Source organism: Carlito syrichta, unplaced genomic scaffold, assembly GCF_000164805.1.
Source record: "Carlito syrichta isolate Samal-C Ts95f unplaced genomic scaffold, Tarsius_syrichta-2.0.1 Scaffold315355, whole genome shotgun sequence".
In the NCBI taxonomy this organism is placed as follows: Eukaryota; Metazoa; Chordata; class Mammalia; order Primates; family Tarsiidae; genus Carlito; species Carlito syrichta.
This window is the reverse complement of record NW_007259451.1, coordinates 473,980-498,399: the sequence shown is the minus strand read 5'-3', so window position 1 is coordinate 498,399 and position 24,420 is coordinate 473,980. Positions and strand designations below refer to the sequence as shown.

Here is a 24,420-nt window from a genome sequence, read left to right as displayed (position 1 = left end):
TGTAGAGATGAGGTCTTGCTGCCCAGGCGGGTCTCGAACCCGCGGGTTCAGGCAATCCACTCACCTCAGCCTCCCAAAGGCACGGGATTATAGGCTGAGCCACCAAGCCCGGCTAAGTTAGGTCTTTTTTAGTAAGAGTGCTTTATGTGTGGTGATTGGATCACATTAGGAAGCTTATCAGGTCTGGGGTGTTAAGACATGATAAGGTTCCTCTTTGGAGGTGTGTTAAGACTGATAAGTGAGTTCATACACTGGTAGTCTGATCCATCCTTTTAAAGTTCCCCATGAACCTTTTGTCTAATGACTTCAGCATCCCACTGACTGGGTCCGTTATTTCATTAGGAGCAAGGCTCTTTAAATGTAAATACACATAGTCTGTGGAGTGGGGAAATAAATCGTTTGAACTGAGTACCACATGTTCTCACTTATAAGCAGACTCTGAACAATTATCATAATACTGTAAAAAAGGGATTGGGCCAGACGCTGTGGCTCTAGCCTGTAATCTAGCTACTTGGGAGGCCAAGGTGAGAGTATTGCCTGAGTCCATGGGTTCAAGACCAGCCTGGGTAGCTTGGTGAGACCTCATCTCTCCAATAAATCAAAAAGCTACCTGGGCATAGTGGCACGTGCCTGTAGTTCCAGCTACTTGGAGGGCTGAGGTGGAAGGATCACCAGAGCCCAGCAGGTCGAGGCTGCAGTGGCCGTGCCACTGCTCTCCAGCCTGAACAACAGAGTGAGACCCTGACTCAAAATAAAAAAGAACGGGATTGGCAGTAGTGGTAAACTGCTGTTGGGGGAAGGGGGATAGGCACACTTCATCGATAAGGGTGATCTCAAACCAGGTGAAGTGGGGAGCAAAAGCAAGACCCAAACTTTACCTGTACAATGACCATTTGTGTACCCAACCCTGAATTGTACCTATCTTTAAAGTAAAAATTAAAAAATAATAAAGCAACCTGTTAAGAGACGGACAATATAAAAATATGTAAATTGAGACAACTAAAAGTCAAAATGTGGCATGGGGATAGAGTTAAAATGAAAAAAATTTCCCCTTTTTTCTTTGTTTTTATGCTTTTCTTTGTGATCTAAGATAAGTTGTCATATCTTTAAAATAATTGGTTGTATTTAAAATCAACACATTAATTTTTAAAAAAGAAATAAGTCTTTTAGTTCTATAAAATTTAGAACTCATTCAGCTTTCCATTCAGTGAGGAAGCTTTTCTCTATCTCTCTTTATTTGCAATCCTGAAGAAGAGGGATTGAACTTCAGTGAGAAGGAGTCCCACTCTTTCTTGTTGGAAAGCTTTTCCTTGCATTGAACCAAATCTAACACAGCCTGTCAGAACAACATGAAATTTGTCTCTGTCCCTTCTATAGGATAAACCTGAAAACAACCGGTGCACTTCCTTTAAATGTACTTCAGGCTAAATAATTTAGATCTTTCAACTTTCCTCAGGGAAGTAATTTTCAAACCTTCATCTGAGTTGATCTCCTCAGAGTGGTGTGTGTGTTTGTATATGTGTGTGTGCAGCATATTTGAAAATAAGGTACTCTCAGGTGGAATTCATTAGATGACTCCCTTGTCTCAAGACAAGTTTTGCTCCTAAAATCTAGAGGATGAGAGGCAAGAACCAAGTCAAATAGTGATCTTTTTTGAGCCTGGTTGGTCTTCCTATGACAGTTGTTTTTACATTTTTGCAGTCATTCACCTTTTGGGGAATCTGATGCCACAGATGTTCTCCCCAGAAAATGTATCCATTTAAGTTTGTCTACTTATAGGTGTTCATAGACTTCCACACATATGCATCAGGGCACAATGATATCTCATTAAAGGTACAAGGATTCTGAGTCCTCTGTCTTTCAGCTTTGAACTGTTGTATTCTGGTCATGTGTGGGCCTATAAGGTGAAGACTGCAGAATGAAAGTGAAGGAGGGCAGTAAATGTTGGCACTTCTGTCGCTGTAGCTCTTCTGTGAGCCTTTACCTCTCTCCATCCCCACTCCCTACCCTTCATCCTATTCCTTCTTCCTAGGAGAGAGTTCTTCCCTTTTCTCTTGCAGAGTACTCTTGGTGGGAGGAAGAGGTAACGTGCCCTCCTGTCACCTGATTCTCACTGAAGCTGCATTTCTTTAAGTCTGTGATTTCTTTTTGCCTTTATACCAATCATCAGTCCCATCTCAGAGAAAATGATAAGTACAGGCTTTTATCATGCTAGAATTTTATGTTGCATATTACCGGAAATAATGGGCTCATCATCTTGTACTATCAAATATACTTGAATGTTAAAGATATAAAATATTTTATAAGTCATTGCAAATACTTACTTTTGGTCAGGCGCGGTGGCTAATGCCTTTAATCCCAGCTCTTTGGGAGACCGAGGTGAGAGTATTGCCTGAGCCCATGGGTTCAAGACCAACCTGGGTAGCTTGGTGCGACCTCATCTCTACAGTAAATCAAAAACTTAGCTGGGCATGGTGGCACGTGCCTATAGTTCCAGCAACTTGGAAGGCTGAGATGGAAGAATCGCCTGAGTCCAGCAGGTTGTGGCTGTGGTGGCACTGAGTGTGCCAATGCATTCCAGCATGGGTGACAGAGTGAGACTCCAACTCAAAAAAAAGAAAGAAAATATTCACTTTTGAAGGCTGATATGTGGCAGACAGTGTTGAATATGTTTGATTTATATATCCTATAAAATTGTATATTCTATAAAATCATGCTTTAAATATGTGTCAACACATAAAGGATCTTTTAGGAATTGTGGGGAAGGAACTTCTTAGTCCATTCTGTTGAATAACTGTGCGTGTTTGGGAGAGAGTGAGAGAAAGAGCTGTGTTACCAAATTAATACATACAGCTGCTATAATAGTATCAACCAGTGAGACTCTTACTCATTTCATTTGTTACACAGATGTTGTAAAAGGGGAAAAAATTCTTCCAGTGTTTGATGAGCCACCGAATCCAACCAACGTTGAAGAGAGTTTAAAGAGAATTAAAGAAAATGATGCTCGTCTTGTTGAAGTTAATTTGAATAATATAAAGGCAAGTGTACTAGGCAAACAAAGCTGTTGTGTATTGCTTTGAGTGATTGTACCTAGGATGAGAGCTGGGTGGTTTTGATATAGTAGTCGAATTCTTTCTACTTAAAGTTTTTGCTCCTAGCAGTATGCTAACAGGTTTATTCATATTATAGTATTATATTGCAGTGCTTTCTAACTTGCTTTTTAAATAATTTATCATATAAAAATGAAAATTGTACAGACTCTCATAGTAACTCTTCCTGGTTTTCAACATATTGCCCACTTCTAAGACATTTAGCCTTTTGGGTTTTGCTTTTTAAAATCAGGCTTCTTGCTGGGCGCGGTGGCTCAAGCCTGTAATCCCAGCACTTTGGGAGTCCAAGGTGAGACTCTACAATACCTCATCTCTACAATAAATCAAAAAATTAACTGGGCATGGTGGCACATGCCTGTAGTTCCTGCTACTTGGAAGACTGAGACAGAAGGATTGCCTGAACCCAGCAGGTCGAGGCTGCGGTAGTTGTGAGTGTGCCACTGCACTCCAGCCTGGCGACAGAATGAGACGCCTACTCAAAGAAAAAAAAATAAGGCTTCTTGAGGTCGTGTTTACTTATTTATTTAGTCAATTGGTTTTACTTCTTTATTTTATTTTATTTTATTTTAAGCACGGGATACAGGTGACCCCCCTGGCCATTTTTTTTTTTTTTTTTTTTTTTTTTGAGTTGGAGTCTCACTCTGTTGCCCAGACTGGAGTGCAGTGGCTGCTCCCGGCCACCACAGCCTCGACCTGCTGGGTTCCGGCGATCCTTCCGCCTCAGCCTTCCAAGTAGCCGGAACTACAGCCGCGCGCTACCACACCCGGCTAATTTTTGATTTATTGTAGAGATGAGTCTCGCCAAGTTGCCCAGGCGGTTCTCGAACCCACGGGCTCAGGCAATCCACTCACCTCAGCCTCCCAAAGGCGCAGGATTATAGGCTGAGCCACCGAGCCTGGCTTACTTATTTATTTTAAATTGGGGTCTCACTCTCTCACTCAGGCTGGGGTGCAGTGGCACAGTCATGGCTCACCACAGCCTCCACTTGGACTCAGGCGATCCTTCTACCTCAGCCACCCAGGTAGCTGGACTATAGGCCTGCACCACCACATCCAACTCATTTTTTAATTTTTTGTAGAGATAAGGTCTCATCATATTGCCTAAGCTGGTCTCAAACATCTGGGCTCAAGTGATCCTCCCACCTCAGCCTCCCAAAGTGCTGAGATTACAGGTGTAAACCACCATGCCCGGCCTAAAGTAGAAATTAAATATAGTAAAATTCTTTATTTTAGTGTACAGTTATATGAGCTTTGACAAATGTATATAGTTGTACAATCACCATCACAGTCAAGATGTAGAACATGTCTATCATTCTAGAAGTTCTCTCTTACCCCTTTGTAGTCATTCTCTGTCCCCATCCTGGTTGTACCCACTGATAATCACTGATCTCTTTTCTTTCCTTAACATTTTGCCTTCACTAAAATATCATATAAATAGAATCATATAGTTAATATATAGGCTTCTGAGTCTGGCTTCTTTCATGTAGCATGGTATATTTGAGATTCGCCCATGTTGTCATGTGTATCTGCAGTTTGTTCTTTTTTGTTGTATAGTAGTATTTCATTGTATGGATATGCTACAGTTTGCTTATTTATTCATCAGTTGATAGACATACGGATCCTTGCCAGTTTGGGATGATTATGAATAGAGCCACTACACACTTTCATGTACAGGTGTTTATGTGAACATATATTTTCAATTCTCTTTTTAAGTAAACACTCAGTAATAGGCTTTCTGGAATCTTACTGAGTTTTAAACAATGCAACTCTTCCTTGGAGTAGAGAAAGAAGAAATGAGTTAGAAAAGCATAGGGGTAATTAATCACCAAGGAGTAAACTCAGATTACCTTTTGGGTGTTTACCATCATATAATAGCTTCATTACAAATTCCTTATTTTAAATATTGATTTTTCTGAATTGGAGGATAAGTGAGGAGAGCATCTACAAATTATATGAAACTAGGGAAGAAGACATCTATGCTCTTTTAGTGGGTGATTCTTCCTGAGTGTAGAAAAGAAAGTATTAGACAAAGCTTATATCCTTAATTGGTCACTAATCTTTTATTGCCTAGGAAATGTGGAGCTGGGTCTTATAATCCTAGCACTTTGGGAGGCTGAGGCAGGAGGATCACTGAGGCCAACAGTCTGAGACTAGTCTGCACAACATAATGAGACCCTATCTCTACCAAAAAAAAAAATTGGCCAGATGTAGTGGTGCATGCTTGTAGTCCTAGGTGCTTCAGCTACTTGGAGGCAGCTACTGAAGTAGGAAGATCACTTAAGCCCAGGAGTTCAAGGTTGCGGTAAGCTCTGATTGTGCCACTGCATTCCAGCCTGGGTAGCAGAGTAAAACCCTGTTTCTAAAAAAAATTAAAATAATGTTTAAATATTTGGTCCCTGTGTATCTCTGTCTCTAAATAAATAGTGATCTGGAAATAACAAGGCTATAGGGAATTGAAGTCTTGGATACTAACAGGAGAAATCAGTACCTTCACTATGTTTTTCCTCCTTCAAGTAATGTAGGGTTAATCTCTCTTAGTACCTTGTAACTTAAACTAAGTGAGAACAGTATGCCATCTGCCTCAGGGATCATACTCATTAGAAGTAGACTCCTACAACTCTCTCCTTGTAGAAAAGTAGATCTTTTTTAATTATCTGGGGTTAGCTTCAGATAATAACTAGGCCAGGCATGGTGGCTTACACCTGTAATCCCAGCACTTTGGGAGGCTGAGGCAGGGGAATTGCTTGAGCTCAGGAGTTCAAGACCAGTCTGGGCAAGGTAGCAGACCTCATCTTTACAAAAAAATAAGCCAGGCTTGATAGTGTGCACCTGTAGTCCCAGGTACTCAGTAGGCTAAAGTGGGAGGATCACTTGGGCCTAAGAGGTTGAAGCTGTGGTGAGTCTTGATTGTGCCAATACACTCGAGCCTGGGCAACAGAGTGAGATCCCCCAACTCAAAAAAAAAGAAGAATTAGAATAGTGGCGGTTTTTTCAGCGTAAGTGCCAGAGAAATGATGGTAAATGTCTGCTCTGAGTCAACAGTTTGTACAAGTGCTCCATAATAGAGATGGCAAAGAGATATGGAGGAAGTTGCCCTGTTTGTTTTCATTTATAGACTGTTGTGTATTTGTGTAATTTCTGAGTACATTTTAAAGCAAGAAAGTAAGTATAGATATATTTGATTAATGGTAACTGAAATGTAATGAAAACTCAAATGTTTCTCATTATTGTCTTTCAAGAATATCCCAATTCCAACCTTAAAAGATTTTGCGAAGGCTTTGGAGACCAACACACATGTGAAATGTTTCAGTCTTGCAGCCACCAGAAGCAATGACCCCATTGCTGTTGTAAGTAAGCCACTATTGACAATATTGAAATTATGCCTGCGTGCCAGGGTATATTACAATAGTGGTTAAACTGAGTTTATGAGAAAGGTTTATTTCCTTTTTACAGCTGGTTCTTTTACTCACAATTAGGCAGCATATTATTTATTACTCTTTTATGTTTGTTTTTTCCTGTATTTCTTTTCTATAAATTTTTTAAAACATAAATGGAATCATGCAATAGATGCTATTCTGCAATCTTATTTTTCCACTCATTGTATATCTTAAAGATCTTTTCATGTCAGCACATAAAAAGCTACTACATTTTTTTAACATCTGCAGAGGATTCCATTTATGAATCTATAATTTAGATGTTTATTAAATGCTTGTTCTGTGTCTTGAGATGATCATGTGACTTGTCCTTTAGTCTATTATGTGGTGTATAAATAAGGTGATATTTATATCTCATGATATGACCCTTTTTCTTCTCTTGGCTTATGATATCACTGTCCTTTTACCTCCCTGGATATTCCTTCTCAGTCCCTACACTGGTTTCTCTTCATTTCCCCAACTTCTTAGCATTGGAACGGCCAAGGACTTGGTCCTTCTTTTCTCTGTCTACATTCACTTCCTGGGTGATCTCATTCTGTTTCCTTGCTATATATTATCTGTATATGCTAATGACTCCCAATGTTATATCTATATTATCTGCATATGCTAATGGCTCCCAGTGTTATGTCTCCAGTTTGTACCTCTCTCCTAAACTTCTTACTCATGTCCAGCTACCTACTCAACACCTTTACTTTGATGTCTAATAGACACTTGGATGTCCTAACCAAACTCCCAGCTCCTATCCTACACCTGCTTCTCTCATGTTCTTTTTATAACTCATTAAAAGCAATTTTGTTCTTTCATTTGCTTTGGTGGGAGGAAGGAAATCATCCTTGACTTCCCTTTCTCAGTTTGGCTCTATCTTCAAAATATTTCTAGAATCCAGCCACTTCTCACCATTTGACAACTGTCACCCTGATCTAAGCCACCATCTTCTCTCATTTGGATTATTGCCTTAGTCTCCTACTTGAACTACCTTCTTCCTAAAATAATCCACATAGCTTTGCTTTATTACTTTGAGCCTTTGTTCAAATGCCACCTTCTGGGTGAGACCTTTCCTGACCACCCTATATAAAATAGTTACGCCACCCCTGCTCTTGGTATTTGCCGTCTATCCTATGTTGCTTTTTTATTTTTTACCATCTGACATTATATTTTGCTTATTTACTTGTTTCATTATCTGTGCCATCCCTCCCCCATACACACCGCCGCTGCCAAAAGTAAGTTCTCTCAGGCAGGGACTTCTGTATTTTATTTCTGAATCTCTAGACCAGTACTTATCAAATAATAGACTATCAGTAATATTTCTTTTCTTTTTTTTTTTTGAGTTGGAGTCTTACTCTGTTGCCCAGACTGGAGTGCAGTGGCATGCTCCCGGCCACTACAGCCTCGACCTGCTGGGCTCCAGCGAGCCTTCTGCCTCAGCCTTCCAAGTAGCCGGAACTACAGGCACGTGCTACAATGCCTGGCTAGTTTTTTATTTATTGTAGAGACAAAGTCTCACCAAGTTGCCCGGGTGGGTCTTGAACCCACGGGCTCAGGCAATCCACTTGCCTCAGCCTCCCAAAGTGCTGGGATTACAAGCTGAGCCACCAAGCCCATCCAGTAATATTTCAATAAATGTACATACACATGGAAAAGGGAATTGACCAGGTCACATTATTAGCTAGTTGTTGCTAATAGAAAGCACAAGTGTATAGATATCAGCCCAACTCTTCCTAGTATCCCTGCCCCCATTGCCTGGTAGGCTTCTGTTAATTAATCAGTATGGTTTTTTTTAAGCACAGAGTTGAATGCCTAGCCCTGTACTATATCCTGTGAGAAATGTAAAGGAAGCAGTTTGAAGACATACCATTCCTTGTGAAATTTAATGTTTCGTTAGCACCTTCATCTTCATAGTTTTTGTGTTCTTCTGGTTCTAGTTACCTATGATTTTTTTTTCTGGCCTTTTTGCCTCGGGCTTTTTTTTTTGGTCCCTGCCTTGGAAATTATCCCATAATTTATTCTCATTTTGGCTTCAAAGTGACTCAGCTACAGCAGAATTCAAGTAAAAAAAGATTTTCCCTGGAGACATTGATGGAGTTAGTCCTGGGAGAGAGACAGGAGAAAGCATGAAATAGGGTACAAGGAGGAGAGAATGTCACCAACAGCAAATTACATGTAACCTCAAAATCTAAAGATTATGACAGGGTACAAATGGAAAATAGACACAGTTGACCCCCAGCATGTGTGGATTCAGCCAACTTCAGATGAAATATATGTATTTGAAGCTGGGAGTGGTGGCTCACACCTGTAATCCCAGCATTTTGGAAGGTGGAGACAAGAGGATTGCCTCAGCCCAGGGGTTTGAGACCAGCCTGGGCAACTTGGCGAGACCTCATTTCTACAATAAATCAAAAAATTAGCCTGGCATGGTGGCGCATGCCTGAAATTCCAGTTACTTGAAAGGCTGAAGTGGAAGACTCACCAGAGCCCAGCAGGTTGACAGTGATGGCTATGAGTATGCCACTGCACTCCAGCCTGGCCGACAGAGTGAGACTCCAACTCTAATAATAATAATAATAATAATAATAATAATGTATTTGGAAAATTTCACAAAGTTCCAAAAAAGCAAAACTTGAATTTGCATCATGCTATGTACTGTGTTGACTCCACGCAAATGAAATGATGTGTAGACATGGTATTAGGTATTATAAATAATCTAAAAATGATCTAATTATATGAGAAGGTGTAGGTAGGTTATTTGCAAGTACTGCACTGTTTTATATAAGGAACTTAGGCATCTGTAGAGTTTGGTATCCACTGTAATCCCGGAACCAGTACCCCCGCCATGGATAATGAGGCAACTGTACATGTAAGACCTATGGGTTAGTGTGTCAAGCTGAAACAATCTAATGAGAAACATTAAGGTAGTTTTGTTAATTGATGCATTTATTTATGGCATGTGCAATATGTAATAGCTGTTACCAGATTTTAATCTCTGAATATTTGCAATTTCTAGGCTTTTGCAGAAATGCTGAAAGTGAACAAAACGTTGAAGAGCTTAAATATGGAGTCCAACTTTATTACAGGAGTGGGGATTCTCACACTGATGGATGCTTTAAGAGATAATGAAACCCTGGCAGAGCTCAAGATTGACAATCAGGTCAGTGTTCTACAATAGTGACTGAAGAAGCTATAGCTCATAGGGCTGTCAGGGATCCCTTTTGGAAGGTGGCATGCAAAGCAACTCTCCTTAAGTTATTTCAAGAGAATTTACATGACTGGTTATTTTAAACTGGAAGGACTCTTACATGTGACTTTCATCCTCTAATTTTTCAGCTCTATGATGGTAAGATCCACACTATAGATTTTTTGTATCTATAGTAAGAGGCAGAGATATATACATGTTAGAAATGTTTCTATCCAGAGTGGGTATTAATTTTTATTTGTTTATTTGAATAAAGGTCTCACTGTATCATCCACTCTGGAGTACAGTGGCACAATTACAGCTTACCATAGCCTTGGCCTCCTGGGTTCAGGTGATCCTTCCACTTCAATCTTGTGAGTTGCTGGGACTATAGACATGCGCCACCATGCCCAGTTAACTTTTTGATTTTTTGTAGAGATGAGATCTTGCTGTGTTGCCCAGGCTGGTCTCAAACTCCTGGACTCATGCAATCTTCTCACCTTGGCCTCCCAAAATGCATGAGCCACCACACCCAGCCTTTTTAATTTTTTTTATTTGAAAAGTAACTTCAGTTATTTGAAAAAATATTTGGTAAATGTCTCCCTCAGTCATTCAAAGTAAATATATTTTGTAGACTGTGAAAGTAGAAAAAGATTATGTCTTAATTTGTGTTTTCAGTTTTTTAATAGAGATATTCACATACAGTAAAATTCACTCTTTTAAAGTATACAATTACGTGTTTTTTAGTGTATTCACAGAGTTTTGCAACCAGAAAAAACTCCATACCCATTATCAGTCACTCCCCATTCACCCCTCCCACCAGTCACAGGAAGCTGCTAATGTTTTTCTGTCTCTGGATTTGACTGTTCTGGATAGTTAATATTGGTGGAATCAAGCCATATGTGATCTTATGTGACTGGCTTCTTTTAGCATGTATCAGTACTTCATTTTTTTTTGAGTTGGAGTCTCACTCTGTCGCCCAGACTAGAGTGCAGTGGCTGCTCCTGGCCACCGCAGCCTTGACCTGCTGGGCTCCGGCGAGCCTTCTGCCTCAGCCTTCCAAGTAGCCAGAATTACAGACATGTGCTACCACGCCCGGCTGATTTTTTTTATTTATTGTAGAGATGAGGTCTTGCTGCCCAGGCGGGTCTCGAACCCGCAGGCTCAGACAATCCACTCACCTCAGCCTCCCAAAGGCGCGGGATTACAGACTGAGCCACCGAGCCTGGCTAGTACTTCATTTTTTTATGGCTGAGTAATATTCTATTACATCTGGGGTGTTTCTGCTATTTGACTAATTTATCTTGGGTACGAGGAACTGTGGGATCAAATGGTTGCTGTGTTTAACTTTTTGTGTGATGGCCAAACAGTTTTCTACAGCAGCCACACTGTTTTAAATTCTTACCAGCAATGTATAAGGGTCCCAATTTTTCCACATTCTTGCCAACACTTGTTATTGTCTATATGTTTTTATTATGCATATCTTGGTGGGTGTGAAATAATATTCATTATGGTAATTTACACTTTTTTGTTGTTTGTATGATGATCATAGTACTGAAATTTTAAAAATTTAATTTATATAGGTTGTAAGAATTGGGAAAACGTAAAAAGAACAATAGAATCAGCATGTGCCTGAATATCTTAGTCTTAATTTACTTTTAAAAGTATTTTGACCTAGTTCATTAATATTGTTCTTTATTTCTAATTATTCCAGAGGCAGCAGTTGGGGACAGCTGTAGAAGTGGAAATGGCAAAGATGCTTGAGGAAAATACAAATATTCTTAAATTTGGATATCAGTTTACACATCAGGGACCACGAACCAGGGCAGCTAATGCTATAACAAAAAACAATGACTTAGGTAAGACACACACAGCAGCAAATCGAGTTTTTGAATTCTATCACTAAACTAATGTTTTGGGGGTCCTTCTTTCACTTTTTTTTTTTTGAATCAGGGTCTCACTCTATGGCCCAGACTGGAGTGCAGTATGGTGGCACAATCATGGTTCACTACAACCTCAAATTTCTGGGCTGAAAGGATCTACCCTCCTCAGCCTCTTAAGTAGAGGTGTCCCACTATGCCCAGCTAGTTTTTTTATTTTGTGTAGAGACAAGGTGTTACTATGTTGCCCAGGCTGGTCTCAAACATCTGAACTCAAGCATTTCTCCTACCTGGACCTCCCAAAGTGCTGAGATTATAAGCATAAGCCACTGCACGCAGCCTTTCTTTCACTTTTGAAAATAAATTTTAACAGAGGGAAATTACTTGACCTCTCTTTCTAAAATCTACACAGTCCTTTTTGTACTGTTTGAATTATAGTTAAATTTAAGTGAGGTTGTAGTGATAATTGGAGTAAAATCAGCTTCCTGTGACAAATATATATCTTTAGCTGAACAGCATTTTACAACAAATATTTTGTTCTCAGTTACAAATCAGTCCATGGAGCTATAAAAACAAAGATTTCAAAGGTTGGGTGTGGTGGCTTTTGCTTGTAATCCCAGTTTTTTGGGAGACTGAAGCGGGAAGATTGCTTGAGGCCAGGAGTTTGAGACCAACCTGGGCAACATAGCAAGATCCTGTATCTGTCAAAAAGATGTTTTTTAATAGCTAGGCATGGTGGTGGATGTCTGCAGTCCCAGCTACTCATAAGACTGAGGCAGGAGGATCATCTGAGCCCAGAAATTCAAGGCTGCAGTGAACTAATTTAAGAAAACAAAAATGGAAGACTGAGGCGGAAGGAATGCTGGAGCCCAGTAGATCAATGTTGGGGTGGCCGTGAGTGTGCCACTGCACTCCAGCCTGGGTGACAGAGTGAGACTCCAACTCAAAAAAAAAAAGAAAAAGAAAAGAAAACGAAGATATCAGCAGTAAAGAAAAGATCCAGATAGAAATTTAATTTTATGTTATAGCAGGATATATAAAATAAGTATAGTTCTGCCAAGTTTTATAGTCACTGTTACGTGGACATTTACTAGTGTCCCTAACAGGACTATTAAGGGCAGTTGTCTTCTTACTATATACATCTTTGTCAGTAATCTCCATGCTTTTGTAGATTCTATTGAATTGCTGAAGTTTGTGGCTTCTGTTTGAAATATTTTCCAACCAAGGCTGAATTAAAGAATATGGTGCAGGTCGGGCACAGTGGCTCACACCTATAATCTCAGCACTTTGGGAGGCCAAGGTGAGAGAATTGCCTGAGCCCATGGGTTCGAGACCAACCTGGGCAACTTGGCGAGACCTCATCTCTACAATAAATCAAAAAATTAGCTGTGCTTGGTGGCGCGTGCCTGTAGTTCCAGCTACTCGGAAGGCTGAGGCAGAAGGATCACCTGAGCGCAGCAGGTTGAGGCTGCAGTGGCCATGAGCATGCCACTGCACTCCAACCTGAGCAACACAGTGAGACACCAACTCAAAAAAAAAAAAGAATATGGTGCTTTTAATTGTTGCTACTGTTTCCAAAAGTTGACTCTTAGGTTATGATGTTTGCCGTTGAAGTATTTTTAAAGATGCATTGCAGATAAAAATTAAAATTAGACTTCTCAAAATGAGTAACATTTCAAAGTACTGCAATTCTCTTAAGCTTCAACCATATTTGATTTTGCATTCTTTAAAAGTTCCTGGGACAAAAAAATACAACTTTACTCCTTTAATCCAGATCACTGTGAAGTGTGTTAGTTCAAACCTTTTATGTCCTTTGTAAGACTGCAGTTTCCCATAAGAGGTTTTAGCCGCTTGCTTTTTTAAAAGAAAATTGGTGTGTTTTGGTGCATTACTGATTTCAGATGTGGTTTGCAAAGTCATGCTAGTTGTTTTAGTAGTGGTTCACTAGTTAGCTTCTACTTTTTCCTTCAGGTTTTTAATTTTGCTTTTGAGAACAGTGTTTCTCAAGTCTAGCTGAACTTTGTAAATAATTGGAGAGCTTTAAAAAACACACAGATTATTGACTTTTTTCTCTAAGAGATTCTGATTTAAGTAGTCTACAGTGGGAAGTTGAGGGGAATAGATGAAAACTGTCTCTTAGGCCTCTCTGTTGGCATTTCACACCCAGTGAACCCCTTGCTGGCTTCTCCAGTTTTAAGAGGATATTTGAGTTTCTGAGTTCATCATTGTTGCACCTCTTGAGCAGGTGTGCCCGTAAACCCTCTACTTTTCACAACTTTTAAAATTTCCTTTTGCCACACTTTTAAAATTTCCTTTTGCTTTGAAAGTTAGTTGTACCTTATTGTAATTGTCTATTTTCAAAGACTGTAAGCTTTTTGAGGGCAGAGCCATGTTGTTAGCAGGGACCATGTTCAGCTATTGAATCCCAGCTCTCTTAAAACCATGCCTGACATGCAGTAGGTACTTAAGAAAATTCTACTAAGTTAGTAAATAAGGTGATAGAATTTGAATCTTGCTCAAACTTAACCATTTTACCTAAACAGCCATAAACTAAGCCAGAACTATCCTCTATTTTACTTCTCTTGTGAATCTTTTAACAAATCCCAAAATCCCACCAATAAATTTGTAGCCCCAGCCATCTTACATACATCCTTTCCCAGAGCAGGTGCTTCCAGCTGCCTCCTCTCCAGGAGCTGTACAGTGAAAGTCCATGAGTGTCACCACAAGGATGCCAGCCTTGGCAAGGCCTCTGCAATTGTGCTCTTCCACAAAGCCTAGCGTGGTAGGCACTTTGCCCACGTATTTATGAGAAAATAAATTTCCATTATTAGAGTAAGGGAGGCTTTGGCAAATGGAAGTTGAGGGGAATAGATGAAAACTGTCTCTTAGGCCTCTCTGTTGGCATTGAACACTACATAGCTATCCACAGCAGTGTGTCATAGAGGGAGAGGTGACCGTGTTGAGGAAGCTGAGGTCCGACACAGAGCAGAGCAGAATCAAGAGAAAGCAAGCAGCTTTGTTCTCAAGCTCTCGAGACTCCCCCTCATACTTCTGGATTCTGATCCAAACTAATTTTTCAGACATGAGTCTCAGGCATGAAATGATAATGAGGACATTGATGAGGGGAGATTATATGGATAAAAACTCAAATTTGAGAGCAAGAAAGTTATTTATATGCTGGTGACAGCCTGCAGATTTTAAGAACTGACGCTCAGCGTGCTACTGGCTCCAGAGTAAACTTTCAGTAAGTATTTGTTGTCTGAAGCTAACAAGAAAAGTGACATCAATAGATTTAAGAGGGAGGGTTGGTAGAGGACACTAAAATTGCATGATAAAGAACATTGATTTCTTTGGATTTTATGTGGGAGGCATTTGAGGGCCATTGCAGACCACTAAATATATTTAAGATACTTCAAGGCCAGGCATGGTGGCTCAAGCCTGTAATCCTAGCACTTTGGGAGACCGAAGCAAGAGGATTGCCTGAACCCACGAGTTCAAGACCAGCCTGTGCAACTTGGTGAGACCCCGTCTCTGCAATAATTCAAAAAATGAGTGGGCATGATGGCACATGCCTGTGGTTCCAGCTACTTAGAAGGATCGCCTGAGCCCAATAGGTAGTTTACAGCTGCGGTGGCTGTGAGTGTGCCACTGCCCTCCAACCTGGGCAACAAACTGAGATTCCAACTCAGAAAAAAAAAACAAAAACTATTTGTATTACTCTTTAAGAGATAGAAGGAGCTGGGCTCAGTGGCTCAGCCTGTAATCCCGCACCTTTGAGAGGCTGAGGTGAGTGGATTGCCTGAGCCCGCGGGTTTGAGACCTTATCTCTACAATAAATCAAAAAAAAAAAAAAATCAGCTGGGAGTGGTAGCGCATGCCTATAATTCCGGCTACTTGGAAGGCTGAGGCGGAAGGATCGCTGGAGCCCAGCAGGTCGAGGCTGCGGTGGCCGGGAGCGGCCACTGCACTCCAGTCTGGGCAACCAAGTGAGACTCCAACTCAAAAAAAAAAAAAAAAAGAGACAGAAGGAAAATGAGGTTAGTAAGGATGTTTGCAATCAACTAATGATGATGTATTGAAAACTTCCATCAGTGGAGTGGATTTTGGAAAGAAGTTGGACCAGACCAAAAGAATTCTTAGTAGGGCTGAATTGATAAGCCTGTCATCTGGAGATGAACTGAGTAGTAATGGTAGAAGATAGCCTGTGGGCACCAGGTAAGAAAGAGGAGTCAGAAGTGGTTCTCTGCCCCACACAGCAGCCTCCCCTCCACTCATCCAGCTGGGTTTCCTTTCACCTGTACACTTGACCTCTGCGTATAGGTCACAGTGGAAAGTCTGAAGACCATGTTTTCTAACATACAGGTTTCAGCAACCTGATATGTAATAACACAAAAGAAGTATCAAAAAATAAGACTTGAAACTTGCACAGAATCTCTTGGACATATAATTTTTTTCACCTTCAAATGGGGCTCTATCAGAATTTTGGTGTTCTAACTTCAATAATGTCTTTCCTCTCTCCTTGTTTTCTTAGTCTCAACTATTCATTGAAATAATTCTACCTGTTCTTCATCTCTTCAGCTAAGAAAGTGTCACAACTATAACAGCAAAGAGGTTCTATGGTATACATGCAATATTCTGTTTCACTTGAAATCTCATATTATTTTTACACTAGTTAACTACACACATAATCTGTTTTTTACACCTTTGCTTGATGCATCCTGTCATGTAGATCTTGTTTATAACATGTATTTTTGTAGCATGCATTTTAACATCTGAAGTGTGTCTGCCAGTAACATCCAAACTGTACTGCAATTCAAAACTTTCTTAGAAATGTTCTACCCTAAAGAATTGTCTGAAGTTTGCACTTTCTTTACGCCAGTAGCAGAGCTAGTTGGCTAGCCACTTTGGCAACATGACTTTATGGTAACCAGAGTTGACCTCACCACATTACCAGGGTCTGACGGTTTCAGTACTGGGTACTTGTTCTGGCAGAGCCCTGAACTAGTTCATTTTGCAGGAGACAACAGATGGAAAATCTGGAAAGCAGTAGCAAGTCACTTACCTATAAAAATGACAGAAATGTTTTTGGTGTGTTATTTTACAGACTAAGGAAATACACTGTAGTGTCTAATCAGAAGCATGCAAGTAGTTACTTTTAGTAAGTTCTCACCCAGCTGCCTGAATGTTGCTTCAAAATTTAACACACAAATTTATTAGTCTTTTTGTGTATGTGTGTGTGTGTGTTGGAGTCTCACTCTGTTGCCCAGGCTGGAGTGCAGTGGCACACTCATGGCCACCACAGCCTTGACCTGCTCGGCTCAGGAGATCCTTCCACCTCAGCCTTCCGAGTAGCTGGAACTACAGGCACATGCCGCCACCATGCCTGGCTAATTTTTTGATTTATTGTAGAGATGAGGTCTCACCAAGTGGCTCAGACTGGTCTCGAACCTGTGACTTCAGACAGTCCTCTCACCTCAGCCTCCCAATGTGCTGGGATTATAGGCGTGAGCCACCACACCTGGCTAAGCTTAATTTTCTCAATTAAAAAAAAAACTACATATATACTTTTAGTTTTTTTGTTTTTGAGATGGAGTCTTACTCTGTCGCTCAGGCTGAAATGCATTGGCACGCTTACGGCCACCGCAGCCTCGACCTGCTGGGCAATCCTTCCATCTCAGCCTTCCAAGTAGTTGGAACTACAGGCTCACACCACCACGCCCAGCTAATTTTTTTGATTTATTGTGGAGACAAGTCTTGCCAAGTTGCCCTTGAACCCCTGGACTTAGGCAATCCTCTCACCTCGGCCTCCCAAAATGCTGGGATTATAGGTGTGAGCCACCGCCTCCAGCCTGGTCGTTTTTTAAACTTAAGTGTATCAGTAACAAATATCTTGGAGATGATTGCTGACCATACTGTGCTTTAGATTGTAGTGCTGGTACTGTGACACTTAATTCTCAACAGGTAAATGACAATGGTGAATAATAGGAAGTAGGGCTTTTCTTTTAAATTAACGGTCATGTGAACTGGAAATAGGCATTTCATTTTCTAACACTGTAACTAGATTATATAGAAACTTGCTTGTTACAAGCAAGTTACAGGGATTTCTAACATACTTTCCTTTGTTTTTCTTATAGTGCGCAAGAGACGAGTTGAAGGAGACCACCAGTAAGTCTGCCAAGACTTCAAAAGATCACCGAGAGCTCATGTTGGTGGCATCAGATGTAAACATTTTCCTAGGTAGAAGGGAAAAGACTGGAAATCTTTTTTAAATACGTGCATTTTTTTTAGTTTAAGTTGTTATCCATTTCAAATTGTAAAATCAATAGTAGGCGATATTTTATATTTTAATACATTTCTACTTTCTCCTAAAATCAATTTTAATTTAGCTTAATTGAATGATTTATGATGACTCGGGCAAAAAAAAAACACAATTGTAAATAAAAAAAGTTTCAGAAGTCATTTATGCAGAATAATTTGAACATTGTAAGGACCAATCTTTTTTTTAAATCAAAGGGACATTACTGATATCCAAATTGCTATTGCTCTTTTTTTTTTTTTTTTGAGTGCTATTGCACTCAAGAGCTTTCTTTATTCCATGACCTGAAGATTTTTCCATTTTTTAAAATACATGAACTTGGCAAGGGTGTGTTTTTTCATTAGCAAGAGAACAAAATGCCAGAATTTTAAAATAGTTGACTCAAAATCTTGTCATCTGATTATGAACAAAAGTAGATCTGCAGGGAGAGACAGTGGTCTTCTAGGCATTTCAGGTTACTGTACTTATCTGTGTCTCAGCAACACATAGGTTTTGTTTTTGTTTTTAAACAGTCATTAGCTTTGCCAGGTACATACTTTATTTAGAAGTATAGTTTTGTCTAAGTGCATCCCAGTTTTTCATTTTAATAATGTGGGCATAATTAAATTTTTGTGAAAACTACCAGTAAAAAACATCTAAGAGGAAAAGCTGGGTTTTTCCCTTATAAAAATGCCTATATAGCCATTTTTGAGTTATGTAGGGTAAAAGAAAAAAATAAAGCTGCTGTTAAACACATGAAATCAAAGATAATAAATATGACGGAATTTATGTCTGAGGAGCTTTTAAAAATGGTCATTTAAATTAATGGTTACTGTAAGTCAATTAGAAACTGGCCTGTGTGTAAATTACTTGGTATTGTATAATATACTAAGAAGTTCCTATATGCAATGCAGAATTGCATAAACAGTATTTTAGCACCATTACAAATTTTTAGCCAATAAGGAAAACTGTTCTTCATAAATCTGATTTTTAGCTGGGCATGGTGGCTCATGCCTGTAATCCCAGCACTTTGGGAGGTGGAGACAAGAGGATTGCCTGAGCCCAGGGATTCAAGACCAGTCTGGACAAGTTGGTTAGACCTTGTCTGTACAATAAATCAAAAAATTAGCCGGATGTGATGGCATACGCCTGTAGTTTCAGCTACTTGGATGGCTGAGGTGGAAGGATCACCTGAGCCTAGCAGATCGAGGTTGCAGTAGCCATGAGCGTGCCACTGCACTCCAGCCTGGGCAACAGAGTGAGACTTCAACTCAAAAAAAAAAATCTGATTTTTAGTATATGCTTCCTTTCATCTTATACTTTTTTTGTCCATATTGTATAAAAGTCATGTCTATTACAAAAGTGATCTTTATTGCTCAAAGTATTAAAGTGAACAACTGAACAGTGTATTGTAGTGGGGTTGCTGTGAGACTGCAGAACCTATGCTGGGTAGAGGGTTTGGGCTTGCATTTATGCCCTGTCTCAGGATAGCCTCTGGAGTGGGAGGTGGTAGAGGCATTTACAGCTACAGAAAACAGGGAAGAAAAGAGTTGGAGGTAACCCTGGCCTCAAAATTCAAGCCTAGATATACCACTTACAGGAAGATTTTTCTAAAGGGAAGACTCTCTTCTGAGTAGCTGGGGGGTGGTTTGCTGTAGTTACTTTTTTAAAAAAACTTTTTGAAATTGAGTTGCAAAATGGCGCTTTGGCTTGGGCCCCACAGTTGATCTAATGATAATGAGCCAGGTGCTTCTTGTGTACTATGGTAGTAAATCTTCTGAATGGGCTAAGGCTTCCTTCCTAAGAGCTGTGGTATATTTTTTTTTGCATCAGTATCTAAAGTTTTAAAGGGGCCAGCAATGGATTTTGCACTGTTTCCTTTCAATTAAAGGCCACTGACTTTTTTTGTCAAGTTATTAGCAAGGCTCACTTGCTTGCTTTCTTGCTCAATGCCTTCTTCCCTCCTTATCTCCCTTCCTTCCTTCTCTGTTTCTGTTCCTCTTTCCCTGCCTCCTTCCCCCCCCCCGACTTTTTCTTCTCATGTACAACTTTTGAATTGTATTTGATTTTATAGACTGCACAGTTCCAGCAAGGTTGAGAGTCGGGCATGGAGCAAGTATAAGTATCTAAGGCTACTGGAAAGAATGGATCACTTAACTTTTAGCCAGACAGCCATATTTGCATTGTCCTATAAGTCAATAAATTGATAAGCTGGCTTTTCTTTTCCTTTCATAAGATTTTTTTCTTTTTTGTATAGGTAGGTAGCACCCTACCTAGAATTTTGTATTATACTTATGGATAATATCTTTTTCACTTATTATTTATCAAAGTATGAAGAGTATTTTGTTTGTACCATTCCAGTTCTGCACTACTGTAGTTCATTATATAATTGAAAAAAATATTTTTTCATAAGTAACTTTAAATATGAACATTCATCCAATTGAATATAAAAAATCTTTCAATAATTGTAAGGGAGAAAAATGGTGTTTATTTTGATCTTTAAAATCTGGGACCTCTTAACCTTTTGCAACTTTCATCATTTCTAAATTGCTCTAAAATTTTATAATGGAATAAAAAGATTAGGGTTTTGGAACAGTCTTGATTTTTTTAAGCCAAAAATTTTCTGAGACCTTAAACTTTGTAACTTAGTTGGTTATCTAAAAATATATTATTTGTATTTTTAAATTGCTGTTTAGAAAAACATTTTATAAAATTGTATATTCATATTTGTCTGGCATTCAATTTTTTTCAGTATGTCTACATGAAATTGTATGTGTTAAAAACTCAATGGCAAATATCGATACTATTAAAATGGACTTTGGTGCTATATACTTGTAGCTAAAACCTAGAAGAAGTCTCAAGAATAAGTGAAATATACTTTTTAGAGGTGTATGTTGTTTAAAAGACCAAATAAACATTTTGTGTTAAATAAATTAGAAGGTTGTTAGAGACTTCAAGGAGAATTACTTTGGTCATTTAATTGCAAATTCTTGTTATTTGAATGAAATAAGCCACATACTAGCTTTGTGTAAGACATGCACTCTGGAAAAGTTACATGTAAATAGAACTTTGTAAATTGTTTTCCAATTGACCAAGTATCTGATGTGTTTTCATTTAAAAAGGGGATTCCATGAGATAAAAATTATAAAAGAAAAATATGTTTTGATGAACTGTTACTAATGTCCTATGGTACATTATAGATAACCCTTACTGCCATTAAGATAAGATGAAAAAATTTGTGGAGTTTCATAAAAACTTCCACATTTTTGGCTCTGTATTCCCCGGACTGCCTCACTTTTTCTCTTTAAAATTGGGAACCATTGTTCACTCCCAGCAGATCGGAGGACCATGCTTTTTCTAGAATCCGTAGCCACTTCCATTCTCTGCAAATTCAGCACTGTCCAGCAGTACTCCTACATGACAATGCTACTTACCTTTTAAATAGTATTGACATGGCGCCCAAGAGAACTGACCACATGAATGTACTAGAGACAACTTGGGCTGCTGTTGTCAGACAAGGGATGTAAGTTCTTGAGTCTAAACATAGAGAATTGTCCTCTCCATCAGCTCTCACTGGTGTCATTAATGTTTCTAGATATTTCCTTACCCTAAGACTTGCTAACCAAACAAATCACAGACTCTTCACTATTTTTAAATTGAGAAAATAGTATTTATAGATAAAGGTTTTTTTTATTCTTATATTTTAATTTGGTCATTCTTTCTTATGTCACATGACTTGAACATCCCTAATCTCAAAATTCAAAATGCTCTAAAATTCTAAACTTTTTGAGCATCACTGTGGTGCTTAAAGGAAATGCTCATTGGAGTATTTTGGATTTCAGGTTTTCAGATTTGGGATGCTGAACCAGTATAATGCCCTATTCCAAAATTCAAAAAAATTGAAATGCGAAACACTTCTGGTCCCAAACGTTTTAGATAAGGGATACTCAACTTGCATAGATTTTCCTCCACTATAATTCAATTCCATAAGTCCTTCCCTATAAAAATAGAATACGTTGGAAATTTTATAATAAACCTTTTACATTTGATTAATTTAAACTCCATCTTGCAGCGTGATTATTCAGAGGGGCCAACCTTAGGGGTTATGTAGGGAAAAGGGCATTATTAAGTGAACTATTGTAATCCATTACCAGGTATTTCAGAAAGCCTTCATTAACATATAAAAAATTTTATTTTAGGGCACCTGCTCTAGAGACTCTATTGAAAAGATTGTAACACTAAGAAACACCAGCAGCCATGTTTTGTTGATAGAGCTGTAACATATTCATATGTTTAAAGAAAATCTCACACCCTTAGAACATACATAGATGAGGGGTTTTAATCCCTTTTTCTACAGTCTGTCGGTATTTTTTAATTGATGCACAGCAATTAGTTGGCCTAAAATATTTCAGATATTATAGTCGAATACATTCAGAGAGAAGAGTTTAAGGAAAAATTCTTGGTACTTCTAGGTGTAGCAATTTCCAGGAGTTTTAAACTTCATCTGCACTCAAAAAAGAAGATAAATTTTTGATTCAATTGTTTTAGAGTTGTTTGTTTTAAGAATTGTTTCTTAAAAATGTGCATACACAAACAGCATAAAAACCTTTGTAACTTCAAATAAGTTTTTTTTTCCAGTCTTTTGGATGAATTATATTTGGTTTTAGTTATGTTTAAAAGCTTGAAAATTACTTTTGTAACAATGCATCACTCTTTGTTACTTGAAGTAAGGTATTTAAATACATTTTTTCTAATGCAAAAATATATAAAACACGGTAAATGCTTTACTTTTCAGTTTTCGTAAGTATAAAAGCAATGAATTTTACAACACTGATATTTAAATAGTACAAAATGTTATCAACCAAATTCATAATAGCACAGTGAAGTTTCTTTTGAAAAATATGTATTAGAGGTATTTAGAACTTACCACTATATTCTGGAATAATAATTTCAATAAAGTTAATCAAATATCCTGTAGACTCTGGCGTTTTGTAAAAACATATAATCTCTTTAGTACCTATGTTCTAAGGTGTATTCCTTAAATCCCTCTTTAGGAAGAAGCTTATCAATTTCCCCAAGTTATTTTATCCTACTTGTCATGAACTGAATGTGTTTCCCCTGCCCCTTCCCAAATTCATATGTTGAAGACCTAACCCATAGTGTGATGGTGTTTAGAGATGAGGGCCTTTGGAAGATAATTAGGGTTAGATGAGATCATGAGGGTGGAGCCCTCATGATGGAATTTGGTCCTTATTCAAAGAGACATGGACTCTCTACCATGTGAAGATGTCTACATGAAATTATGTGTATTAAAAGATGGCTGTCTGCAAGCCAGGAAGGGAGCCTGCACCAGAAACTGAATCTTGATCTCAGACTTTCCAGCTTCTAGAAATGTGAGTAATAAATTTCTGTTATTCAGTATTTTGTTAGGATAGTCTGAGTTGTTAAGTTGAACCATATAAAATTGTCAATATCTGACCATTTTTGCCCATAAAACAGTAATTTCAGATAGTTCAACCTAATTTCATCAGTACTGGGTCTTATCTTTTCATAAGATTGAATTGAGTTGACATATGAAGAAGCAGGGCCTGTGATACAGTACATTCTAGACCTGATGGGAGCCAGTTCTGCTAAAAAAAAAAAACTAGAGATGATTTTTTGTGCCATTGCACTCCAGCCTGGGTCACAGAGTGAGGCTCTAACTCAAAAATAAATAAATAAATAAAATATGAAGAAAAAACTAGAGATGATTTTTACAGTAAAACAAAAACATCTCATCAGTCACCTATATCCATCAACCAAAAGAGAAAAATCAGTGAAACATGTAATGGGTTTGAGGAAACTTTCAGAGATAAAGGTTAAATAATTTAATATTTTCAGAGTTTTCCTTACTTAGGAGAACAAAGCAATTCACTTGGAATCTTTAATGTTATTTGGCCTTCTGAGGATGGCTGTTGAGCTTCTCATTCACACACAGGAAGCCTCCATGCATACCCCCTTATCTGATGAGTCATGAGGCTCAGATGCTTGAGTTGTGAGCTGCTCCCCACCAAGTCTCAGAGGATATGAGTGCCAGGGACTCTTTCTGGCTGTGAGGAGACAGTGTCTTCACCATGTCCTCCAAAGCAATCCAGTTAAAAATACTCAGCCCAGTGGAACCAAATACTCTTTTAGGTAGCAAATAGTGGGAGTGGCTGATCACATGTGGATCCAAAATCGCTAATTTTTTTTTCCCCTTCAAATGTTAAGCCTACTTGCATCACCTGCTTGGGTTGAGAGCCTAGAGATCCCAGCCTGACTCCCCAGCCCTGGTCCTGTTCATAGAACCTCAAGACTAGCCTCATAGAATACCTGGTAGTAGTATAATAAATTTTGCTGGTACTCCTCAGTCTTCTGAATGAGTTTCTAAATGGTCTTTCAGAAGCAAATCTGGTTATGACCTCTGTGTACTATACAACCATGAAATTTATGCTGTCAGCCAGGTCGCTCATACCTGTAATCCCAGCACTTTGGGAGGCAGAGGTGAGAGGAT

At 38.8% G+C, this 24,420-nt stretch overlaps 1 protein-coding gene across 1 annotated transcript in view; it reads left to right on the top strand.

Annotated features, from left to right (window-relative positions):
• TMOD3 (tropomodulin 3) overlaps positions 1-18,624 on the top strand; it is an 82,159-nt gene extending 63,535 nt beyond the window's left edge. Inside the window, exons 6-10 of the mRNA XM_008072586.1 lie at positions 2,908-3,038; positions 6,350-6,457; positions 9,546-9,689; positions 11,428-11,572; positions 17,728-18,624. Of these exons, the coding sequence (XP_008070777.1) occupies positions 2,908-3,038; positions 6,350-6,457; positions 9,546-9,689; positions 11,428-11,572; positions 17,728-17,762 (563 nt within the window). The 3' untranslated portion in view covers positions 17,763-18,624. The remainder of the gene's footprint in view (positions 1-2,907; positions 3,039-6,349; positions 6,458-9,545; positions 9,690-11,427; positions 11,573-17,727) is intronic.
• The last annotated feature ends 5,796 nt before the right edge of the window (positions 18,625-24,420 follow it).